This window comes from Camellia sinensis, chromosome 8, assembly GCF_055761805.1.
Source record: "Camellia sinensis isolate YWXY chromosome 8, ASM5576180v1, whole genome shotgun sequence".
Classification (NCBI taxonomy): domain Eukaryota; kingdom Viridiplantae; phylum Streptophyta; class Magnoliopsida; order Ericales; family Theaceae; genus Camellia; species Camellia sinensis.
This window is the reverse complement of record NC_138968.1, coordinates 121,555,548-121,574,782: the sequence shown is the minus strand read 5'-3', so window position 1 is coordinate 121,574,782 and position 19,235 is coordinate 121,555,548. Positions and strand designations below refer to the sequence as shown.

General features: G+C 37.8%; 2 protein-coding genes across 2 annotated transcripts; both read right to left on the bottom strand.

Annotated features, from left to right (window-relative positions):
* Positions 1 to 508: 508 nt before the first annotated feature.
* LOC114261537 (protein SMAX1-LIKE 3) lies at positions 509 to 4,635 on the bottom strand. Its single transcript, XM_028201815.2, has 3 exons — positions 3,262 to 4,635; positions 2,463 to 2,712; positions 509 to 1,854 (listed from the first exon to the last, which is right to left on the bottom strand). The coding sequence occupies exons 1-3, from the start codon at positions 4,395 to 4,397 to the stop codon at positions 709 to 711; spliced, it is 2,532 nt and encodes an 843-aa protein (XP_028057616.2). The 5' UTR covers positions 4,398 to 4,635; the 3' UTR covers positions 509 to 708.
* Positions 4,636 to 9,803: 5,168 nt separating this feature from the next.
* Positions 9,804 to 12,252, bottom strand: LOC114261538 (Ribosomal S17 family protein). The gene is made up of 2 exons (XM_028201816.2): positions 12,077 to 12,252; positions 9,804 to 10,446 (listed from the first exon to the last, which is right to left on the bottom strand). Exon 2 carries the CDS (start codon positions 10,419 to 10,421, stop codon positions 9,984 to 9,986), a length of 438 nt encoding a protein of 145 aa, XP_028057617.2. The 5' UTR covers positions 10,422 to 10,446; positions 12,077 to 12,252; the 3' UTR covers positions 9,804 to 9,983.
* Positions 12,253 to 19,235: the final 6,983 nt, after the last annotated feature.

The window sequence follows — 19,235 nt, the reverse complement described above, 5'->3', positions numbered from 1 at the left end:
TGGCCTGCCTTTAGCTAGGCACAGCCGAACAAATGCCCGAACACAACAAAAAATAAAATAAAATGAAATAAATTGTCTTCCACGCCAATGGGAGGGTTGGAGGGGTGTTGCGGTGGTGGGAGAGTGTGTGGGGATGGCAAGAGGATTAGGAAGGAGCTAAGATGGCAATCGGAGATGTCGTGGGATGGACCAAAATTCTCTACCATAATCACTCTTGCAAAAAAGAATTAGTTAAGAAATTCATTTATGTAATACTAACATTTTTCCAAAAGGATTGGAAGAAAAAGGAATTATACCATAACTCAATTATAGTTGTTGCACTTGAAACTAGAACTTGAAGAAAATGAAATTATAAGTTAAATAAAGAGTTGGGCTTATCTCCAGTGGATTCAGTCCAAAAATTATGAGAGGAGCCATAGGCTCCACAATGGACTTCATAACTTATCTTGCAATTTTTGAACTAAACAATCTAATAAAGTGAAGAGAAACTCAACTCTAAAAGAAACTGTTACAAGAAACAACATCAGATATAAATTAATTTACACATGTTCTACATGGCATCTATGGAAGTTCTCATTGTTGGCCTAATAGATGTTTCCTTTCCCCCCTCCAATTTTTTTTTTTTTTTTTTTTTTTTAAAAAAAAGGAAAATGAAAATTTAAAGTTACTATCCCAAAAGATTTCTCAACTCTGGTTAGGTCCTTCATTTCACAGCACTTGAATTTTGAAAATGATTTGCCTATCCACATAGTCCAAGATATCAGCAACTGAATATTCTTCATCTTCAGTGGCAGAATTCAAATCCAGTGAAGCACAAGGTGGTCTTCTCTCTTGCAATTCATCATCTTCTTCAGGATCATTTTTGTTTTTGCTCTGCTCGCTTGAATTAGGCCTAATAGGAGGAGAACAAGCTCTTGACATTGAGCTAAAGCTTTCACAGCTGAAAATGACAATGGCATCCTTAAGAGGAGCCAATTCACCACCAGGAAGTGCAATTCTTCCGCTTTCAATTGCTCTCTTAATACCCTTTTGAGAACAGTAATCAACTTGCTCGACATCTTCCATGAAAAACACACGGCTAGCGTTTTCTTGAACTGCCTCTGCGAATCTCTCTAAATAAGTTGAACCCGACTCATCCCTTCCTCTTTTGTTGCTAAACTCTTCACTTGAATCACCTCTTGTTGATGAGAAATTGCTTAGTCCAATTGTGACAAAGTTTGTTTGAGAGCCGAAAACAAGCTTTGCTAGTTCCTTCGCAATCTTCTCTTTGGCCTTAAAATCGACACCAAGGAAGAACAACCATGTTTCTTCTTTGTCTTCTCTGCATTTCAACTTGCATTTTCTTGTTATAGTCCCAGACCGACATTGAAGGATTGTGCTCGCGATATCTGGAATTATGTCTTTTTGCCAAGGGACTTTTTTCTCCAATGCGTTGCATAGAACTTTTAAGTTTTCAGAATTAAGCTCTTTGAACCTGTCCAAGCACTCAACAATGTCTTCCTCTGCTTCACTAGAAGAAGCTGAGTTAGGACTAGAATTAGGGTTTGATAAAAGGTCTGGTTTTCCCTCGTTTCTATCTGGAATGTATCTTCTCAAACTGGATCCAAATTCGAAGCTTTCAATGCCATTTTCAGGTGTGAAAAATTGGTGTTCTTTTGGTGATGGTTTAGGTTCGAAAATCACTGGCCAGTTTGAAAGGGTGTGATGCAAGTTAGGGTTGTGCCGGTCATATGAAGAGGTTGAAATTGAAGAAGATGAAAAATTAAGGGCATTTTCAAAAAAGTGGGGCTTCTTGTGGATTGAACTGCAAATTGAGTTCCATTTCTTGCATAGATCTTTAAGTTTGTTGAATTCCTGAAACAAAAAAAAGATAGAAGGAATGTAAGATTGGATTGGGGATTAATATGGGACCACATTTAGCTTTCTTTGATAATGCTTCCATTTTAGTTTTTTCTTTTCATCTTTTTTGAAAACTGAAATCGAAACCGAAATTTGTTTAATATATTGTTTTTGTTTTTAAAAAAGTGAAATCAATTATAATATTTTCAAAATTTTTGGGAAAAAAAATGTATTTTTATTTATTTTCAAAATAAATTTTCACTCTCTTCGCCCTCCTCCACCACCCACCACCGGTCACCAATGATGCTCTGGCAAGCTCCGATCAACTTTTGACGACTCTCCGAAGGAGTCTGGTGACCAGACAGTCACCGCCCATTACCTCCGGTGACGCTCAAAATAATCTAACTCCGATAGCCACCTCAGGCGACCCCACCATCGACCACTACATCTGATCACCCTCTAATGCGAACCACCACTTTTGACAACTCACTAAATATGTTTCTTTATCTTTTATTTTAAGTTGGTTTCAAAATATTTTTGTACACCAGATGAGTTTTTGTATTTTGTTTCTCACCAAAAATAAAAAACTGAAAATACAATTAATGGACTTTGAAAATTGGTACCTGATCATTGGTAGTTTTTCTTAGGTTTTCTTCCTTGTACTGTTGAAGCCATGAAGGCAAGCATGAGCTGCTGGAAGTGGTAGTGGATTCATTGCAAAAGCTATTGCTGCCTATGCTTCCAGCTTCTCTATTGAAGTTGGCCAAGCAATCTTTACAGCAATTGAGGTTTTTTTCAACTCCAATTTTAATTTGTGACCAGCTACACTCATTTCTCGGTACCTTGCTTTGGAACTCGTGACCTTGCATATCACTAGAAAAAGCAAAAGAAAAAACAAGATTAATATGATTACCCACCTTAAAAATTTAGAGAAAAAATAAAAAATAGCTGATTTCTTGGAATTTTAAAAGGCTGTTAGACTTTGAGAAATATTAAGATTAAAGTATAATTATGTAGCCTTTGGAGATCAAAATACTAATTTATTTTCAATTGAATGAAAATAACGAGATTTTTTAAGGGTTTGGGTGGCCAGATTTATTTATTTTATAAATATTGAAAACTGAATGAAAATAATATAAGATTTTAGAAGGGCCAAAATGCAAAATTCTTTTGCAAACATTCAAAATTACATGATAAAAAATTAAAAATGACATTCCTCAAAAGCCTAGGGGTTGAAGCACCTAGCCCACAACTCTTTGTGTGGGCCATTGGGTGAAATGCTCTCTTATTAGAGGTGATGTTTGAATTTGAATTTTATTGTTATAGATATAATTTTTTATTTCCTTAATCACCAACAAAAAAATAAAATAAATAAAATTAAAAAGTAAAAATAAAAAAAACTTTGGGAAATGTCTAGTTTACCTCTCAAGGGTGAGACTGAGTCCCAAGCTGCCAACAGGAATTGTGAGAGGATGAAGTTGCCAAAGTGTCTCAAGAGAAGGTTGGCCAGTCTTGCAACTCATGTAAGTCTGTAAAGTTGCGATTCCCATTAGCCACAGCTTCCCACTCTCCCCAATTCCACCCAACAATCTACTAAGCTCCATGACCATGAGCTCCACAGGACAACAATAGTTTCTACTATGCCCACCATAACTTGACCAAAACTCAGAAGCCCATTTAAGATCACCCAAATACAAAACTACCCCTCTTCCCACACAACTTTTCACCAAACACCTCAGCTCCCCAAACCTCTTCTCCGCCTCGCCCACCGGAAGATTTTTCAAAGAAGAAAGAGGAAGGCTTATGAATTGGACATACTTCATGTCCCCATGGACATCTCCTCTATCAAATTTCTCTATCACTCCCTTAACCACCCTCTCTGCACTAGCCAAACACTCCCCTACAACAACAATGTTTCTCCTTTTTTTCTTCACCAATGAGTCTAGAACACTCTTGACATCTTCTTCACTATTAGTACTAACTTGATCATTTGGTTTAGTGATGATTTCTTTGGACTGACAACAACTCACAGGAGGAGGGCTAGGGCTTTGAGAACAAACCTCCAGTGACATGGCTTGTTCGACATTGGCTTTCACTTGGGTGCTAGAGAAACCAGCCTCTCTCATGACTCTACTAACACTAGGGTCATCTAAAATGGAGACCACAAGCTGTTCCAACTCCACTTTCAAGGCTAAAATGGGTTGTTGTTGGTTTTCAATGGAACCGCGGCGTTGGTGAGCCTGTGCTCGCTTGAAGGCAGCGACTAAGGCATTGGAGAGAGTGAAGGACCGCGGTGTTGATGAGGAGGATATGGGGAGGCGATTGAGGGCGACGTTGAAGCAAAGTTCGAGGGCTTTGAGTTGGAGAGGGTGGGAATGGGATTGAAGGCAAGCGGTGCGAAGAAGACCAGTGGAGGAAGAAGAGAGCATGGTGCTAGCAACATGGAGAGGAGTGACTTGGGCATGACCTCGCCGTCTGGCTAGGGTTAGAGCTTGGTTTACAAAGGTTGCAGCTTCAGTGGTTAGGGTTTGATGGGTGGTGTAACCTCCTGTTCTCATCTTGTTTGGTTTGTTTTTGATGAGTTTGCTTGTGGGTTCACTAAGTAGAATAGAGGTTATTGAGGAGATGAATCATCAAGGAAGGAGTGGAGGGTTTGGTTTCATGGGTTTCATTTGGTTGGGAAAGAGAGGAGTGTAATGGTGAACTGTACTTTTGTAGGTAGTGCTAGTGCTTATGTGTTTTATAATTTGGTAGTGAAGAGATATTAGTATGATGTGGATGAAATAATATACAAGTGGTTTTTGCCTTTTTCTTTTAGGCAAGAAAGATTTTTGTTATGAATAATGCTTGGGGCCCCTTTTGGGGTCACTCCCTCACCCCCTTTGTCACGTGGCGGGTGGTGATTGGAGGAGCAGGAAAAAAAAGAAAAAAGAAAAAGAAAATGTAACCAATAAGAGAGAGAGGGGGTCAAAGGAGGAAAAAAAAGAAAAAAGAAAAAGAAAATGTAACCAATAAGAGAGAGAGGGGGTCAAAGGGGGTGGGGAAAAGGGGATGAATCATTGTTGTTTTGTTATTGGAAAAGTGGAATGCATGTGAGGCAAAGCTAAGTTGCCTATAACCAATAGTTTTTAAATTGATTGGAATTCTTACATTTCACCAAACAATAAAGAGTTTTTTTTTTTTTTTTTTTTTAATCTAAATTATTACTGAAGAAAGGGCAGCAGTGGTTGTCAGAAAAAATATTTACAAGTAAGTGATAAATATTATAAATAATAGTAATTAATATTTGCAAATAATAATAAATATTATCATTAATCCCAAAAGATTAAGTTGTTGAAATAACAATGCATATTTAACTTTCTCCATAACCATATTATTCTATATATATAAAAAAAAGTACTACTTATATACCATTACTCATTCTAAAAAAAATAAAATAACATAACGAATTATAATTGTATCATATCAAAATAAAAGATGCATCATTTGAGTTCATAATTTCAAAATGACACAATTACATCATTCTATAAAAAGAACTTTGTATACTAAATTTTGTATATTTACATCAGGGCCTGCCTTGAGATTTACGGGGTGCAAGGAGAATTTCGAAAATGGGCTCTCTTACATTGAAAAAAAAAATCATAGATAAAACATTAAGTTATAACCTTTTTATTTGTTTGTAGTCTCAAAAAAATTTATTTGCACATATAATTATTAAAATTATAAATAAAAATTTACTTTCATATATTAAGATAGGAAGCAATCATTACAAATACTTAAAAAAAAATAAAAATCTAGTCTTGCTTTTTTTTTTTAGCCCCATATTCTATTGAGCCTATAGTATTTGAACTTTTTTTTATATCTAAAACACAAAATTATATTTAAAGACTCTTATTTTTAGTCCAAATTTAAGAGTTTAAAGCGCAAATTTCTTTTACCTACCCTCAGAGCCGGCCCTGATTTATATACATGTATTTAGGCACTAATCTAAAAGTTTGGACATGTGGGCATCTTACCGATGAATTGTTTTTTCAACAAACAAGGAATGGAAGAATAACTTTGGAATATTGGATTAATGCTTTTAAGAAGAAGAATAATAGAGACGGTCGTAGCTAGTGGTTCTGGTAAATGTGTCAATGCATATACTTGTCAATCAAGACATTAATAGGTAATTAAAAGAAAAGAAGAGAGAAAAGGTGGGAAAAGAAAAGAGAAAGAAAAGAAAAGGAAGAGAGAAAACCACCACAAACTACGAGGAGCTAAAAAGAGAGAGCGGACGGACTGTCTGTTTGAAGGAATCGGGAACTGTGTCTGGTGGTGGGTGTGGGTGCTTCTTCACCTCCTCCTCCGAGAGAGAGGAAGGAATAAAGGGATTTGATTGATTGAATAATTGATCACTCTTTCACACACAACTCCATACTTTGATGCATTTCATGAAACCTATGGGAATATTTGAACAGTTTCACTGGGCCCCTTTTGCAAATTAGGATTGACAATGGGATGAGATGGAATGAGTCGGATTTGTGGAGAAAAAATTAATTATAATGGCAACATAAAGTTATTTATAAAAATATGGGTACCGATATGAATATTGATATGGATATAATAAGAGTATGTTGAATGGGTAAGATTTTAAATATATATGTATATATAAGGTACGAGTATGATTGAGGTCCGTTAATAATTTGTTTTTTAATTTATAATTTGAAATTTAATTTATAAATTAAAGTTCAATACTAAAAGTAAAAGAAAAAATTATAAAATCAAAACAAAAATTATAGTTCAACAATATCAATAAGCAAAATCTACAAACTGTTTTAATGCGATTAAATAGGAAAAATTACAAAATAAAATTTCATTCCAAAGGCGAGCTAAGCAAAATTTGAAGTTTAAATTTTCAATTTTCACTTCCATCAATTTTATCATTAAATAATACATTTTTCATCTTTAGCACATCAAGAAGGATTTGAAATTTTAAATAAATCAAAACTCTCTAATAAATTAAAGGGCAATTTACACAAATAGTCCTTATAGTTTGGGACTCGTGTCACTTTGGTCATTGGCTTTTCAATTGTGACACATTTGACCCTGAATTTTGAATCTTGTTCCAAATAAGGACATTTGAAGATACATTGTTTATTTTCAAGGGCAAAATCGTCAATTTAATAAAATATAAACTAATTTGACAAAAATAAATGTCAAAAAAATATTTTTAATTTTTTAAAATTTATTTTTATCCACCAATGATAAAATTATGTAAAATTGATAAAAATTACATGATTAATTTTTTAAAATTAATTTTACATGATCATAATCCAAACACATAATAAAAATTAATTTGGTAAAATAAATAAATAAATGTCTAAAATATTTATCAATTTTACATAATTTTATTTTTAGTGGGTAGAAATAATTTTTTAAAATTTAAAAATATTTGTTTGACATTTATTTTTGTCAAATTAGTTTATATTTTATTAAATTGACGATTTTACCCTTGAAAAATCTAATGATATCTTCAATTGTCTTTATTTGGAACAAGATTCAAAATTTAGGGTCAAATGTGTTATAATTGAAAAGTTAGGGACCAAAGTGATATAAGCCCTAAACTATAGGGACTATTAGTATAATTCACCCTAAATTAAACGTATCTCCACCAATATCCCATAGCTTGGTGTACCCATCCTGTACCCACGGAATTCCCAATTGTCAAAGAATGTATAAGAAGTATCTAGTACGTATTTCACATACCTTGTACGCATGCAGCTTAACGGTACGAGTATTCGTACCCAGTAAGTACCCCGTACAAATATGACAATATTTTTTAAGTACCGGTGCTTCATAAAATGTTATTATCCTTTTTTATTCTATTTTGTAGATCTCACTTTGGGCTTACAAAGATGATCTGAACCATTCATCTGGTAATTTTAATAACAAATATAAGTTGTGCAAAAATCACTTTTGTCAGATATCACTAAACACATAAACAAAATATATTTTGATTTTTAAAATAAAAGACAATTATGAGTTTAAACTTACATTATCTATTTTATAAAACAAAATGTGATTTATTTATTTATTTATCATATATTAATTTTTTACGTAAATAAGTTTTACTGTAACATTTACAAGATTAACTGTGCAATACCTTGCCCCAGTATTATGGGCCTAACAGGACGTCCCATTGAATTAAACTATTATACAAACTTTACTAATATACTGATGTGATATCTATCGCATATTATTTAACTGAGTTATGTTTTAATTTTTAAAATTTTATTATTACACAATACATTTAGTATTTTTATTTATTTATTATCAAGAATAGAAATTGAACCCAGTATATTGCCATTTTTAAATGCTTACCATTATAAACACTTTGGATTATTACAAGTGTAGCACTCGCAATAATATGCACATAAATATGTTTGATGTATTTTATTATAAGTTAAAATTTAATAATCAAAAAGTGAATGTCAAAAGTATTTCTCTCCTGACTTTTTCAGTTTTTTTTTTTTTTTTTTTACTTATTTAAACTATTTTGTCAAATAAACTAAAAACTACGCCAAACAATGTGACATAAACTCTCAAATTAAAATAAATTATAAGCAACTTATATAATCTACACCAACCATGAGGCTATTTGTCATCGGAATTGATAATTTTCATAGACCTTCCGTTTGCATTTGTATCTTTCTATTGAAGGGAGTCATATATTCTTTTTTTTTTTGGATAAAATTTATTGTCATATTGATTAACAAGGTAGTATGTACTTCAACAAACAGAAAATGAAAAAAGACTATGAAATCCACCTAGTTTCAATGTCTGTACGTAGCCAATCTAAGGTCCTGGGCTCGGTCCTACTTTGTGGGTCTGGGATCACTAGTTGAAGTCTTGAGTTTAATACCCTAGTAATAAGTTAACCACTACTGATGTATACTGTTAGGGGTCTGGCCCGGCCCAGCCCATCCGGGCTCGATCCGGGCCGGGTCCATGTTGGGCCTCATGAATTTCTGTTAAAATTCACACTGGGCCGGTCCACAGACTAAAAAAAATAAGCCCAAGCCCAAGGGTATTTGGGCCTTGGGCGGATTAGTAGGCCGAGCCTTGGGCTGGGCTTGGGCAAGCCTAACCCTTTTTTTTTTTCTATCAAAATTTTATTATTTTTTATTAAAAAATACACTGGGCCTTGAGCGTGGAGGATTGGGCTTCGGACCGGGCCCTAAATGGGCCTTAAGAGGGCTGATGGATTGGGCCACGGGCCGGACTTCAAACAATGGCCCAGGCCTTAGCCTAGGGGCTCAACGGGGCTCGGGCCGCGGACCATTTTACACCCCTACACACCGTGTCACAACCAAAAAAAAAAAAAAATCCTGGGCTCAACATACAGGAATAGATGGAGAATGTGATGTTTCTTATTTGTTAAATTCCTCTCAAGACAATCAAAATGTAAGTAATTGCTACCTGTCATAACAGGATTTCACAATACAAGCTCCATGCCTTATTTGAATCCCAAAAAAAAGAAATTCCATGCCTCATATAATGAGATGAATCTGATTTACGGCAACAAATTATTTTTCTTTTCCCCACAAGCAAAAGCATTGAACATCAAAGGAACATTCTGAGACATTGTTCATAACATCTCCAGAAAGAACGATTTAAAAATAATAATAGAAAATAACAAGCAAATCCTCCTGATTTTATCACAAGACATATCTGGAAAAATCTCTAAAATCCTAAAAATATGTCATTGTGCCAATATTCACATCTTGAATAAGAACAACAATTGCCTACATAATCACAACATGAAAACCATATTGTTTTCTTGACTAAATTGAACCCATATCATGTTACATCTATAATATAAATAAGACAAGGACTTCACACCCAGCACATCAACATTATCAAGCTCAACTAAATAATTTAATCAATGGAAATTAGCGTTCAAGAAATGTAATCCATGATGCAGAAAAGGCCAAACAATTGCAAAATCATATATCATAACAACCTAGTCTAATATTATCCATCAAACAATATATATTGTGTCTTGATTGAATTCCAAAACACATATGATTCACCTACAAAACCAAGAACTACACTAACTACTAAACTTTGCACTCAAAAAAATCCCATAACTAATCAAAAACTCAGTACCTCCTTCCAAATCCACCCGGTCCACCCCGACCAAAAGGAGCAACAGGAGCTACAGCCTGTGGTTCAACAGTTGCCTTAACAACCCCAGGAAGGTCACCCATGCCAAGGGCAGAAAGCATGTCAATGGTCTCCTTGTCAACCTCAATAATGTCAGTTTTGATGGCGGACTCATCAGGCACGAAGTCCATGTGCCGTTCACGCTCCTCTTCTTGTAGTTTTAGTGAGATCCCCCGAACAGGACCTTTCTGAATCCGCTTCATCAGATGGGTGGAAAACCCGGCAATCTTGTTCCGAAGACGCTTTGAGGGAATTATTGCAACCTCCTCCAAGATCTTCTTGTTTGTGTGGAAATCCAAGGTCATTTTAGAGTAATACCTCTCGATCACCTGTCGGGAGGATTTCTTCACCGTCTTGGTGCGCACACGACCCATATCTACAGCTCCTGAATAACAAAGTCTACAAAGTGGGAAAGAAAAAATTGACAACAGGTTAAAAACGATAACTGTTGGGAGACATAGAAATAAGTAATGAAATAAAAGTGCAAGCATATTTTGTTATGTGGAACCTAAGAAACTACTGGGCTTAAATACATGCAATAGTAAAGCATATATAGTACTTCAAAACACACACACACACACACACACACACATTATTTACACTGGAGATTGAATATACATGGCCTATCCATAATGGTTCACAGGTAGCCAATAAGTGACTGACAAATCAGAACATGTGGATCAATATTTTCTTTCTCCTCTCTCTGTTTTCTCCTTCTAGTTCTCTTACAGTTCTAGTGTTTCTCCAATCCTCCTCCCCAGCAGCCAGCATCTCCTCCTCCCCCTCCCCCGCCCCTCCTCCAAACTACGTGCATCGACTAAAATAAATCTAAGAAAAATTATTGCAAATTTGATTTGTTTGTTTGTTTGACCATAGGTGATCTGCCATTGTTGTTTGTTTGCTTAGAAAGACTGAGCATGAAATAAAAAACTATTGGAATACCCGCATTTGGAAAAGGCTTCTCCAATGGGAATTAATCCACTGATTCGCAGTCCTTGTCTTGATCTTCTTGAATTTTCTTCAGTTCTACACTCATCTCTCTATAACTCCTCTCCAATGAAACTTCCACGGTTGCTAGGGCAATTTAAGTACAATTAGAAGTGAAATTTACAATAACATTTTCTTAGATTTATTTTACTTGATGATTAGTAGAAGGGGAAATAATCATTTGAACAATTGGAAGAAGGCCAGCCCCGAGAGAGAAGGAAAACAACGAGGCTGGACGGAGAAGAGGGGCAGCCCATGAGGCATTGAACAACTAATCTTCTCCCGCTTTGGTCAGTTGCTACTCCATTTTGATTTACAGATAGAAGTGTTTAGAGTTTCATAATATTATTTTAGAATTTGGAATTTGTGAATTAATTGAATGAAGATGGAGCCGATGAAACATTGAACAGCTAAGAGAAGAACATTAATGAGCGTAATGACGCGTCTCACTGTTATTTGATAGCCATAAACCAAGGGGTTTATGGATGGCTCATCATCTCTTTACACAAAACGCTACCATCGGTCCTCGAATAAAAAATGTGTGTCTGGATTATGAAATACAGAAATCAAGAATTGGCTTGATTCACATGGAATGGAATTAAAAGAGAGCTATGAATCATATAACATTTTATCAGTATTCCACAACCAACCTGCTACAACATTTTCCGATAATTTTCTCAGCAATCAATGGTAATATAATCTACATTGCATACACATCTTTTAATCCATGCCATGCATATGTGTGTCTATATGTTTGTAAATATACACAAGTCCATGCATCAATATATGCCAAATTAGTATATATTTGACTAAAATTGAGTGTGCGAGACAGAGAGAAAATCCAAATCCAAATCCAAATCTTATGGAACACTAATCTTTCTTCTCTATTTGGCTATGAATAAAATACGAATGAGATATGAAAGGGCCATGCAACAACAACCATACGACACAGAAACACAAAAGTTTAACAATTTTCTTTCTGTTTTCAATTCAATTTTCTAAGGAACCAAACAGAGAGTTTATTAGTAGCAGAGAAACTTACTTGAAGATGCCAAGTAGAGAAAAAAAAAGCTCCCAATGAAGGGCTAGAAGACTGCCGCAGTTTGCCGTGCAGAAATACAGAGAAAGAGGGAGGGGGTTCAATTTAATTTAGGGTTTCTTCAGCTCCTGGTTGTGAATTTGGGATTGATTGGGTGAGCTAGGCACCGTATATATTTTGCTGTTTTGGCCAATAAGAATAGGGCTAGGGATGGCAATTTAAAACCGGCCCGACAGGGATTAGGGATGGCAATTTGAAACCGGCCCGACGGTGACCCGACCCCCCGACCCCGAATTCAGCGATTATTCACCGAAAAATATCCCCTACGGGTCGAGGACGGTATTTAAAAATTCATCCCCGATGATATCCGGGCTGGGGACGGGGATATGTGTTTCAGAACCGGCCCCGGCCCCGCCCCGCATGGTCCCCGAGCTAAAATGACCCTTTTGTCCCTAGATATATATATATGCATATGCTTGTCTTGGTTACGGTTTCACAAAGACACACACTCAAAGCCTCTCACATTCACTCACGTCGCTCTTCTCTCTCTCTCTCTCTCTCGCCACTGGTTTGTCCCTCTCTCTTCCCTCCGTCACCGCCGCGCCTCCCTCCGTCACCGGCGATCCTCCCTCTGTCACTCAAAGCCTCTCACACTCACTTACGCCGCTCCTCTCTCTCTCTCTCTCTCTCTCTCTCTCTCTCTCTCGCCACTGGTCTGTCCCTCTCTCTTCCCTCCGTCACCGCCGCGCCTCCCTCCGTCACCGGCGATCCTCCCTCCGTCACTCAAAGCCTCTCACACTCACTCACGCCGCTCATCTCTCTCTCTCTCTCTCTCTCTCGCCACTGGTCTGTCCCTCTCTCTTCCCTCCGTCACCGCCGCGCCTCCCTCTGTCACCGGCGATCACCGGCGATCCTCCTTCCGTCACCACCGCGCCTCTCATCTCTGTTTAGGTATCTCTCTCTCTCAGCTGGATTTGTGTTTTTTTATAGATCTGTTTTTTTTTTAATCTATTTTATAGATCTGTCCCTGGATATATATATAGATCTGTTTTTTTTTTTGAATCTATTTTATATTGAACCTTCTTCAGCTGGATTAGGAGTCTTTGAATCTGTTTTTTTTGTCTTTGAATCTATTTTATATTTTTTACAATATAGATCTGGTTTCCCAGATTTCGATCTATTTTATATTGATAATCAGTTGGATTAGAAGTTTCTCTAAGCTTCTGGATGCTTTGAATTTTGGTCTTGATCATGATATGGAACAAAGATTGGTTAGTTAATCTGTAGATTTACATTTATGGAGCTTATTTTGGAAATTATATGGTATTAAGTGTTGTTTTTGGTATTAAGATTGGAGTAGAGCAGTCTCTATATAGGCTTAAGTGTTGTTTTTGGCTATTTTGTATAGTTTGATAGGGAAGAAGGTTATACTTATTTTTTGAAGAAAAAAAAAAAAGAGTAGGTGTTCTTTGTATTCATACCTTGAGTGATTGTAATTGGCACATAGTATTTTTTGTTATTGACAAAATAGAAATTAATCCAATGTTCAGAATGGTGTTTGAATTATGGACCAGTCATCAGTGCTCAATCCAAGTCTAAGAATGAAAAACATGTGAGAACTGAAATGGAAGGCTTCCTTTTCTGGGGAACAAAAGAAGAAAAAAAGAGAACTGAATTCCAAGATCTGGTGACATCTAATGTATGAATTTAGGAGAAATATATGGTACGCACTTCTAAAAGGGTCACATTGTAAAAAGGTCGTGATTTTTTGTAGCGAAAGTTATGAATATTTGTATTGTTATGTCACTTTGTAGTATAAGTTGTGCGTGGCAAATTTATGGTGTGCAACCCTAAAATCATTATGATTATGTTATCAACGGTGTGGTTTAAATGTTACATATCATTTGTGTTGAGAATTGTTACAAATCAATATGGTGAAAACAGTTACAACATGTTGTGGTGTTTTGGTTATGATATATGTTATGAATGTTATCATAAAATATATATGGTATGCACTTTTTTAGAATTGCATACTGTAGCAACTACCTTGTAAATTTGATTTATCAAATAGGATGAAAACAAACAAATTTAGCTTATGTCATTTTATTTTATTCTTTTCCTCTTCATTCCCATCCCCCTCTAGAATTTATGATGCAAACATAATTTGAATATTATATATAAAAAGAAGGTAAATAGTCAAAATGTTCAAGCTATGGAATTTTGGAACATGCCTTCCTATAATTTTGCAACAAAATGGTGCATGCACTTTTATTTCCCCTAAATTTTTTGCTTTGAAAACCAATTCTTGGATACTACCTGTCCATGCTGCTTGATAGAACATAATTTAGATCTCAAGCTCACTCAAGTCCATTGGAAAACATTACACATCAGATTCAACTAGCTTAGGAAATAGTCTGTCTTGGTCTTGAAGCACAACCAAACTAGTTACCTTATTTTGTTATTTAACAGGAGTTCAAGTTGAAGGAGATGATGGAAGTTGTGTGGTTTGTATGGGTTTGAAGAAACAATGGATTTGCTTTTTTTGTTGTAATGGATATTTTTATTTTTATTTTTAATTTCAATTTTTGGGTAACCTATCCCTTGCGGGTTGTGCTTGGGATTAATTATTTTCTTTGCTACTTGTTAAATTTTCTTGTGTGCTGCTGGACACATGTTTTGGTTGTGTTATTTTGTTGCTACAGGATGCTTTGTGTGTGGGTTGTGTATGTATGGGCTGCTGAATTAATGTTTATTAATGTTTTGCTACAAGATGTTTATTGATATTTATTGATTTAAATGGATGTTGTTACAGATTTATTGATGTTGCTACAGATTTATGAATGTTGCTATAGATTTATTGATGATAGCTTTATTTATGGATGTTGCTACAGATGATGTTTTTTAAATGGATGTTTATTGATATTTATTGATCTAATTAATTAAAAAAATGATATTCCAACTGATGGATGTTGCTACAGATTTATGGATGTTGCTACAGTTTTAATTAATTAAAAAAATGAAGCTATTAGGGTTGATATTGATAAATTTCAAAATTTATACATCCAGTATTGAAGGGTGATTGAGAATGTTTATAGAGTTTTACATAAATAAAAAAATAAAAAAAAAAAAACGGGGATTATCCGGGGTCGGGGATCCCCGATCCCCGATCGGGGGCGGGGATGGGGCCGGGATAGGGGTCCCCGTCGGGGATCGGGGACGGGGACGGGGGGGTAGTCCCCGGCCCCGCCCCGCCCCGTTGCCATTCCTAACAGGGACCCGACCCCCCGATCCAGAATGGGACGGTTTTTCCCCGAAAAAAACTCCCCACGGGCCGGGGATGGTATTAAAAAATAAGCCCCCGATCATTTTCGGGCCGAGGACGGGGATAGATTTCCCAACCCCGGCCCCGGCCCGACTACTCCCCGTATATATCCCCGAATATATATACCGCATATATATGTGTTTAGGTTATTTTAAGACTCATTTCACTCCTCTCTCCCACTCACACTCTCTCTTCTCTAGGCCTCTCTCTCCCTCTCTCTGCTGCGAATTTGCGATGCTCACGGCGATTGCGATGGTGTCGGCGTCGGCCGCTCCTCCTCTCTCCCTCACGGCGTCACTCCTCCCTCTCTTCTCTCGGCCTCTCTCTCTCTCTCTGCTGCGATGCTCACGGCGATGGCGTCAGCCGTTCTTCCTCTCTCCCTCACGGCGTCACTCATCGCTCACAGGGTGTGTTGTTGATCAGACCTGGGTGTGTTGTTGAATCTGTTGAATCTGAGTTTGTTAAATCTGTTATTAAATCAGATCTGTTATTAAATCAGTTTGTTGAATCAGATCTATTGTTGAATTTGTTGAATCTGTTATTAAATCTGAGTGTTGTGTTGTTAAATCCGTTGTTGTTCTGTTGTGTTGTTGAATCTGTTGTTGAATTTGTTATTGAAGCTCTTTTTTTTTTTTTTTTTGGCCGGGGACTCTTTAGGGTCGGGGACACCCGATCCCCGTTAGGGGGCGGGGGCGGGGGTGGTGACAGGTTCCCCGTCGGGGATCGGGGTCGGGGATCGAGGAAATTTCACCGTCGGGGATCGGGGACGGGGAGGGCGATCCCCGGCCCGGCCCCGCTCCGCCCCGTTGCCATTCCTAAATAGGGCACCTATATATACCTAGGAAATGACATGTACGCATTGCATGGCCCTTGAGTTTGTTGGCAGTAGGGGTGGGCAATGGATATTTTGATTTGTTCAAACCGATCGAACCGATCTGATCTGTCGTATTTTGGGCGGATGCATGATGATGAGCGGACGATTACGGATTGATTTTTCCCAATTCGTCTAGTTTTAGACGGATGACGAATTTGAAGTTCCTTTGGCCGCAACCGAACCGCCAAACCTCAAGCACCCTTATGCAGACACCCCATTTTTGACCGACCTTAAGACTCAGACATCACCAATTGAGTGCTCGGTGATGATGCATATTGTGCTCGTTCTGGGATTTCAGAGTCTCGGCTGCGAGCCTTACCTTCGGACTTCGGGGCTCTTTTGTGCTTTGCCTCGGTTTGTGAACCAGGTCCTATTTTCTCTGTTTTCTCTTCCCAAAGGGAGGGAGAGGTCTCATAGACCATCTCTCAGTGGCCGTAGGCTACGTTTCGTGGTCGTAGGCCATTTTTCCCATTTAGAGACCAGTTTTCGGTTTTCGGAGCCATCGGCCGTGTGCCTTGGTTCGAGACCGCTAAACTACCTCCGTTTGCTCCAGTTTTTGGCACACACCTTGTTTCCTCTCTTTTGAGGGACACTGTGGCCTGAGAGACCACCTTCGTGGTCGCACGCCACTTCCGGTACCCAACAGCTTGTTTTCGGGGCCCAGGCCACGTGTTTTGGCCCCCGAACCCTCGTTTTGCATAGGTTAGGGTTCATTTTTGGTATGGACCCTATTTTCATTGTTTGGAAGGTGGTACTATAGTGGGAGACCAGCAATTCTCTTGGAAATCATTTTCTCTCTCCTCCAGCCGGTTTTCTTGACAGAAAGCTGGTTTTTCTCACTTTTGGACCTTAATTTCTGGTCTCCCATACCAACATTATGTTGTACTCATCTGGGAGGCCACCAATATGGGTAGGCCGACCAGCTTTTCTTCCTGACCCTTTTTGAACCTTGCTAGAAAGCTGGTTTTTCTCTCTCCTAGGTCACATTTTCTGATCTCCCACCATACAGTTGTATTCTACTCATCTGGGAGGCCACCTTTCTGGTATGGCCGACCAGCATTTCAGCTTGACCCTTTTGAACCCTGGTCGGCCGACCAAGGTAAGTGGTCGGCCGACCACTTGAACGAGCCGGCCAGCCTTCTGCTTTTTGGCCTTCCTGAGTGCAACACAGCTGTGCCAGCTGTGAAGCATTTGACTCTCTCTCCGATATTTCACCCCCTTGTTTGTCTTCTTAAGGAAGCTTTGGTCCATTTGCTTAACTTCAAGGAGAAGCTTGACCCTTTTGGTTAAGCTTCTTTGAGAAGCTTTGACCCTCTCTTGAGGCTTCTCCAAGAAGCCTCGGCTCTCTTCCTCTATAAAACAAACCTTCCCCCTCCATTTGCAAGGGTTAGAAACATTTGGCTGGAATAGATACACCTCACCCTCCATAGCTCTCTTCTTCAAGCTCCAAACCTTAATATTCTTGGCCATTTGCACTACACCTCATAGCCTACCACCTCCACCATCCATTCAATCATCCCAGAGCTGTTTTTTAGAGGTTGAAGGCTCACCTTCTTGGTCCAGAACTTGCTGCATTGCTGTGCTACAAGGGTTAGTCATCATTTCTTCCATTTTTGCATTATCTTTCATTACTTAGCCCTATTTGCAAGCATTTTTGGGTTTCATCTTAAACTAAAAAGTGTCTTATTTTAAGCTCTTCTTAAAGTTTGATTAAGGATACTTTTCTGTTTGAGGTCATCTACCTCCTTGTATGCTCCATCCCTCTTTGTAGGCTTATTTTGCTTCATATCTTAGCCCTACTTGTGAGCATTTTTTAGATTTTTCATAAACTAAAAAGAGTCTTATTTTGAGCCCCTCTTTATGTTTGATTGAGGGCATTTTTCTGTTTGAGGTCATCTACCCCCTTGTATGCTTGTTTGCCTCTTGTTTTGAGTCTTGCATCTAGGCCTTTGTTGCATGCTTTGTTTGGCCTTCTAGCCACTGAAATCCAGTGGATTTTCAGTGACTAGCACACTGTTTTGAGAGCCAAAATTAGAGGGGGGTGACCCCCTCTCTCCTTGTCTTGTTTGTTGGCCCTTTTGGCCTTCCAAAGGGGCTCCATTTTGCACGCTTCGAAGTCACATTTCAGGCCCTATTTGGTGAGTTTTAAGGTCTGTCTTTACTCTGTCCGGAGCCCATTTTGCCATATTTTGTGTCTCTCATGCATGTGTGGAGCAATCCTCCTTAAGGCCTTTCAAGGGGACCTTTTATTGCATACTTCATTGATCTATTTCAAGCTCTTTTTGGTGGGTTTTAGGACCCTCATAATTAATTTCCAGAGTTGGTTTTGCCATTTCACATGTCCATCTTGTATGTGTTGAGTAATCCACCTCATGGCCCTCCAAAGGAGCCCATCAATTTTGCTTGCATTGACTGAGTTTCAGTGGGTTTTGGGGCATTATTTGGCATGGCATACTTCTGTTTTTGGCTGGTTTGGTGAGCTCTCATGTGCTTCATATAGTTGTAGTGCAAATCATGGTTCACTAGCTTTATTTTGCATGCTTTGTTGACCCTTGATTTTAGCACTTTTTGGCCATGCCTTAAACTGATATTGTGCTTATTTTGGACTGCCCTAGCTTTGTTTTTGGGTCTCATGGTTGAATAATGTTGGTTTTGCATGCTTGTAGTTCAATACCCATGTTTAACTTTGAGTTTCGAGGTTCATTCCATGCATATACTGAGGTGTGTTCATGTTTTGGGCTCATTATACATCATATTTCAGAGTTTGTTTGAATGCCATATTACCATGTTTTGTACTTTTTAAATGTGTTTGAGAGTCGGACTTGTATGCCTTGTTTTCGGACCATTGAATGAGTTCCATTTCGTTGCATTTCGAGCCATCATTTTAGGCCATTTTCCCACTATTTCAGACCTGCCTAGGGTCTGTTTGGGGTTGGTTTTGCCTTTGGTGCATTGCTTTGGGTACC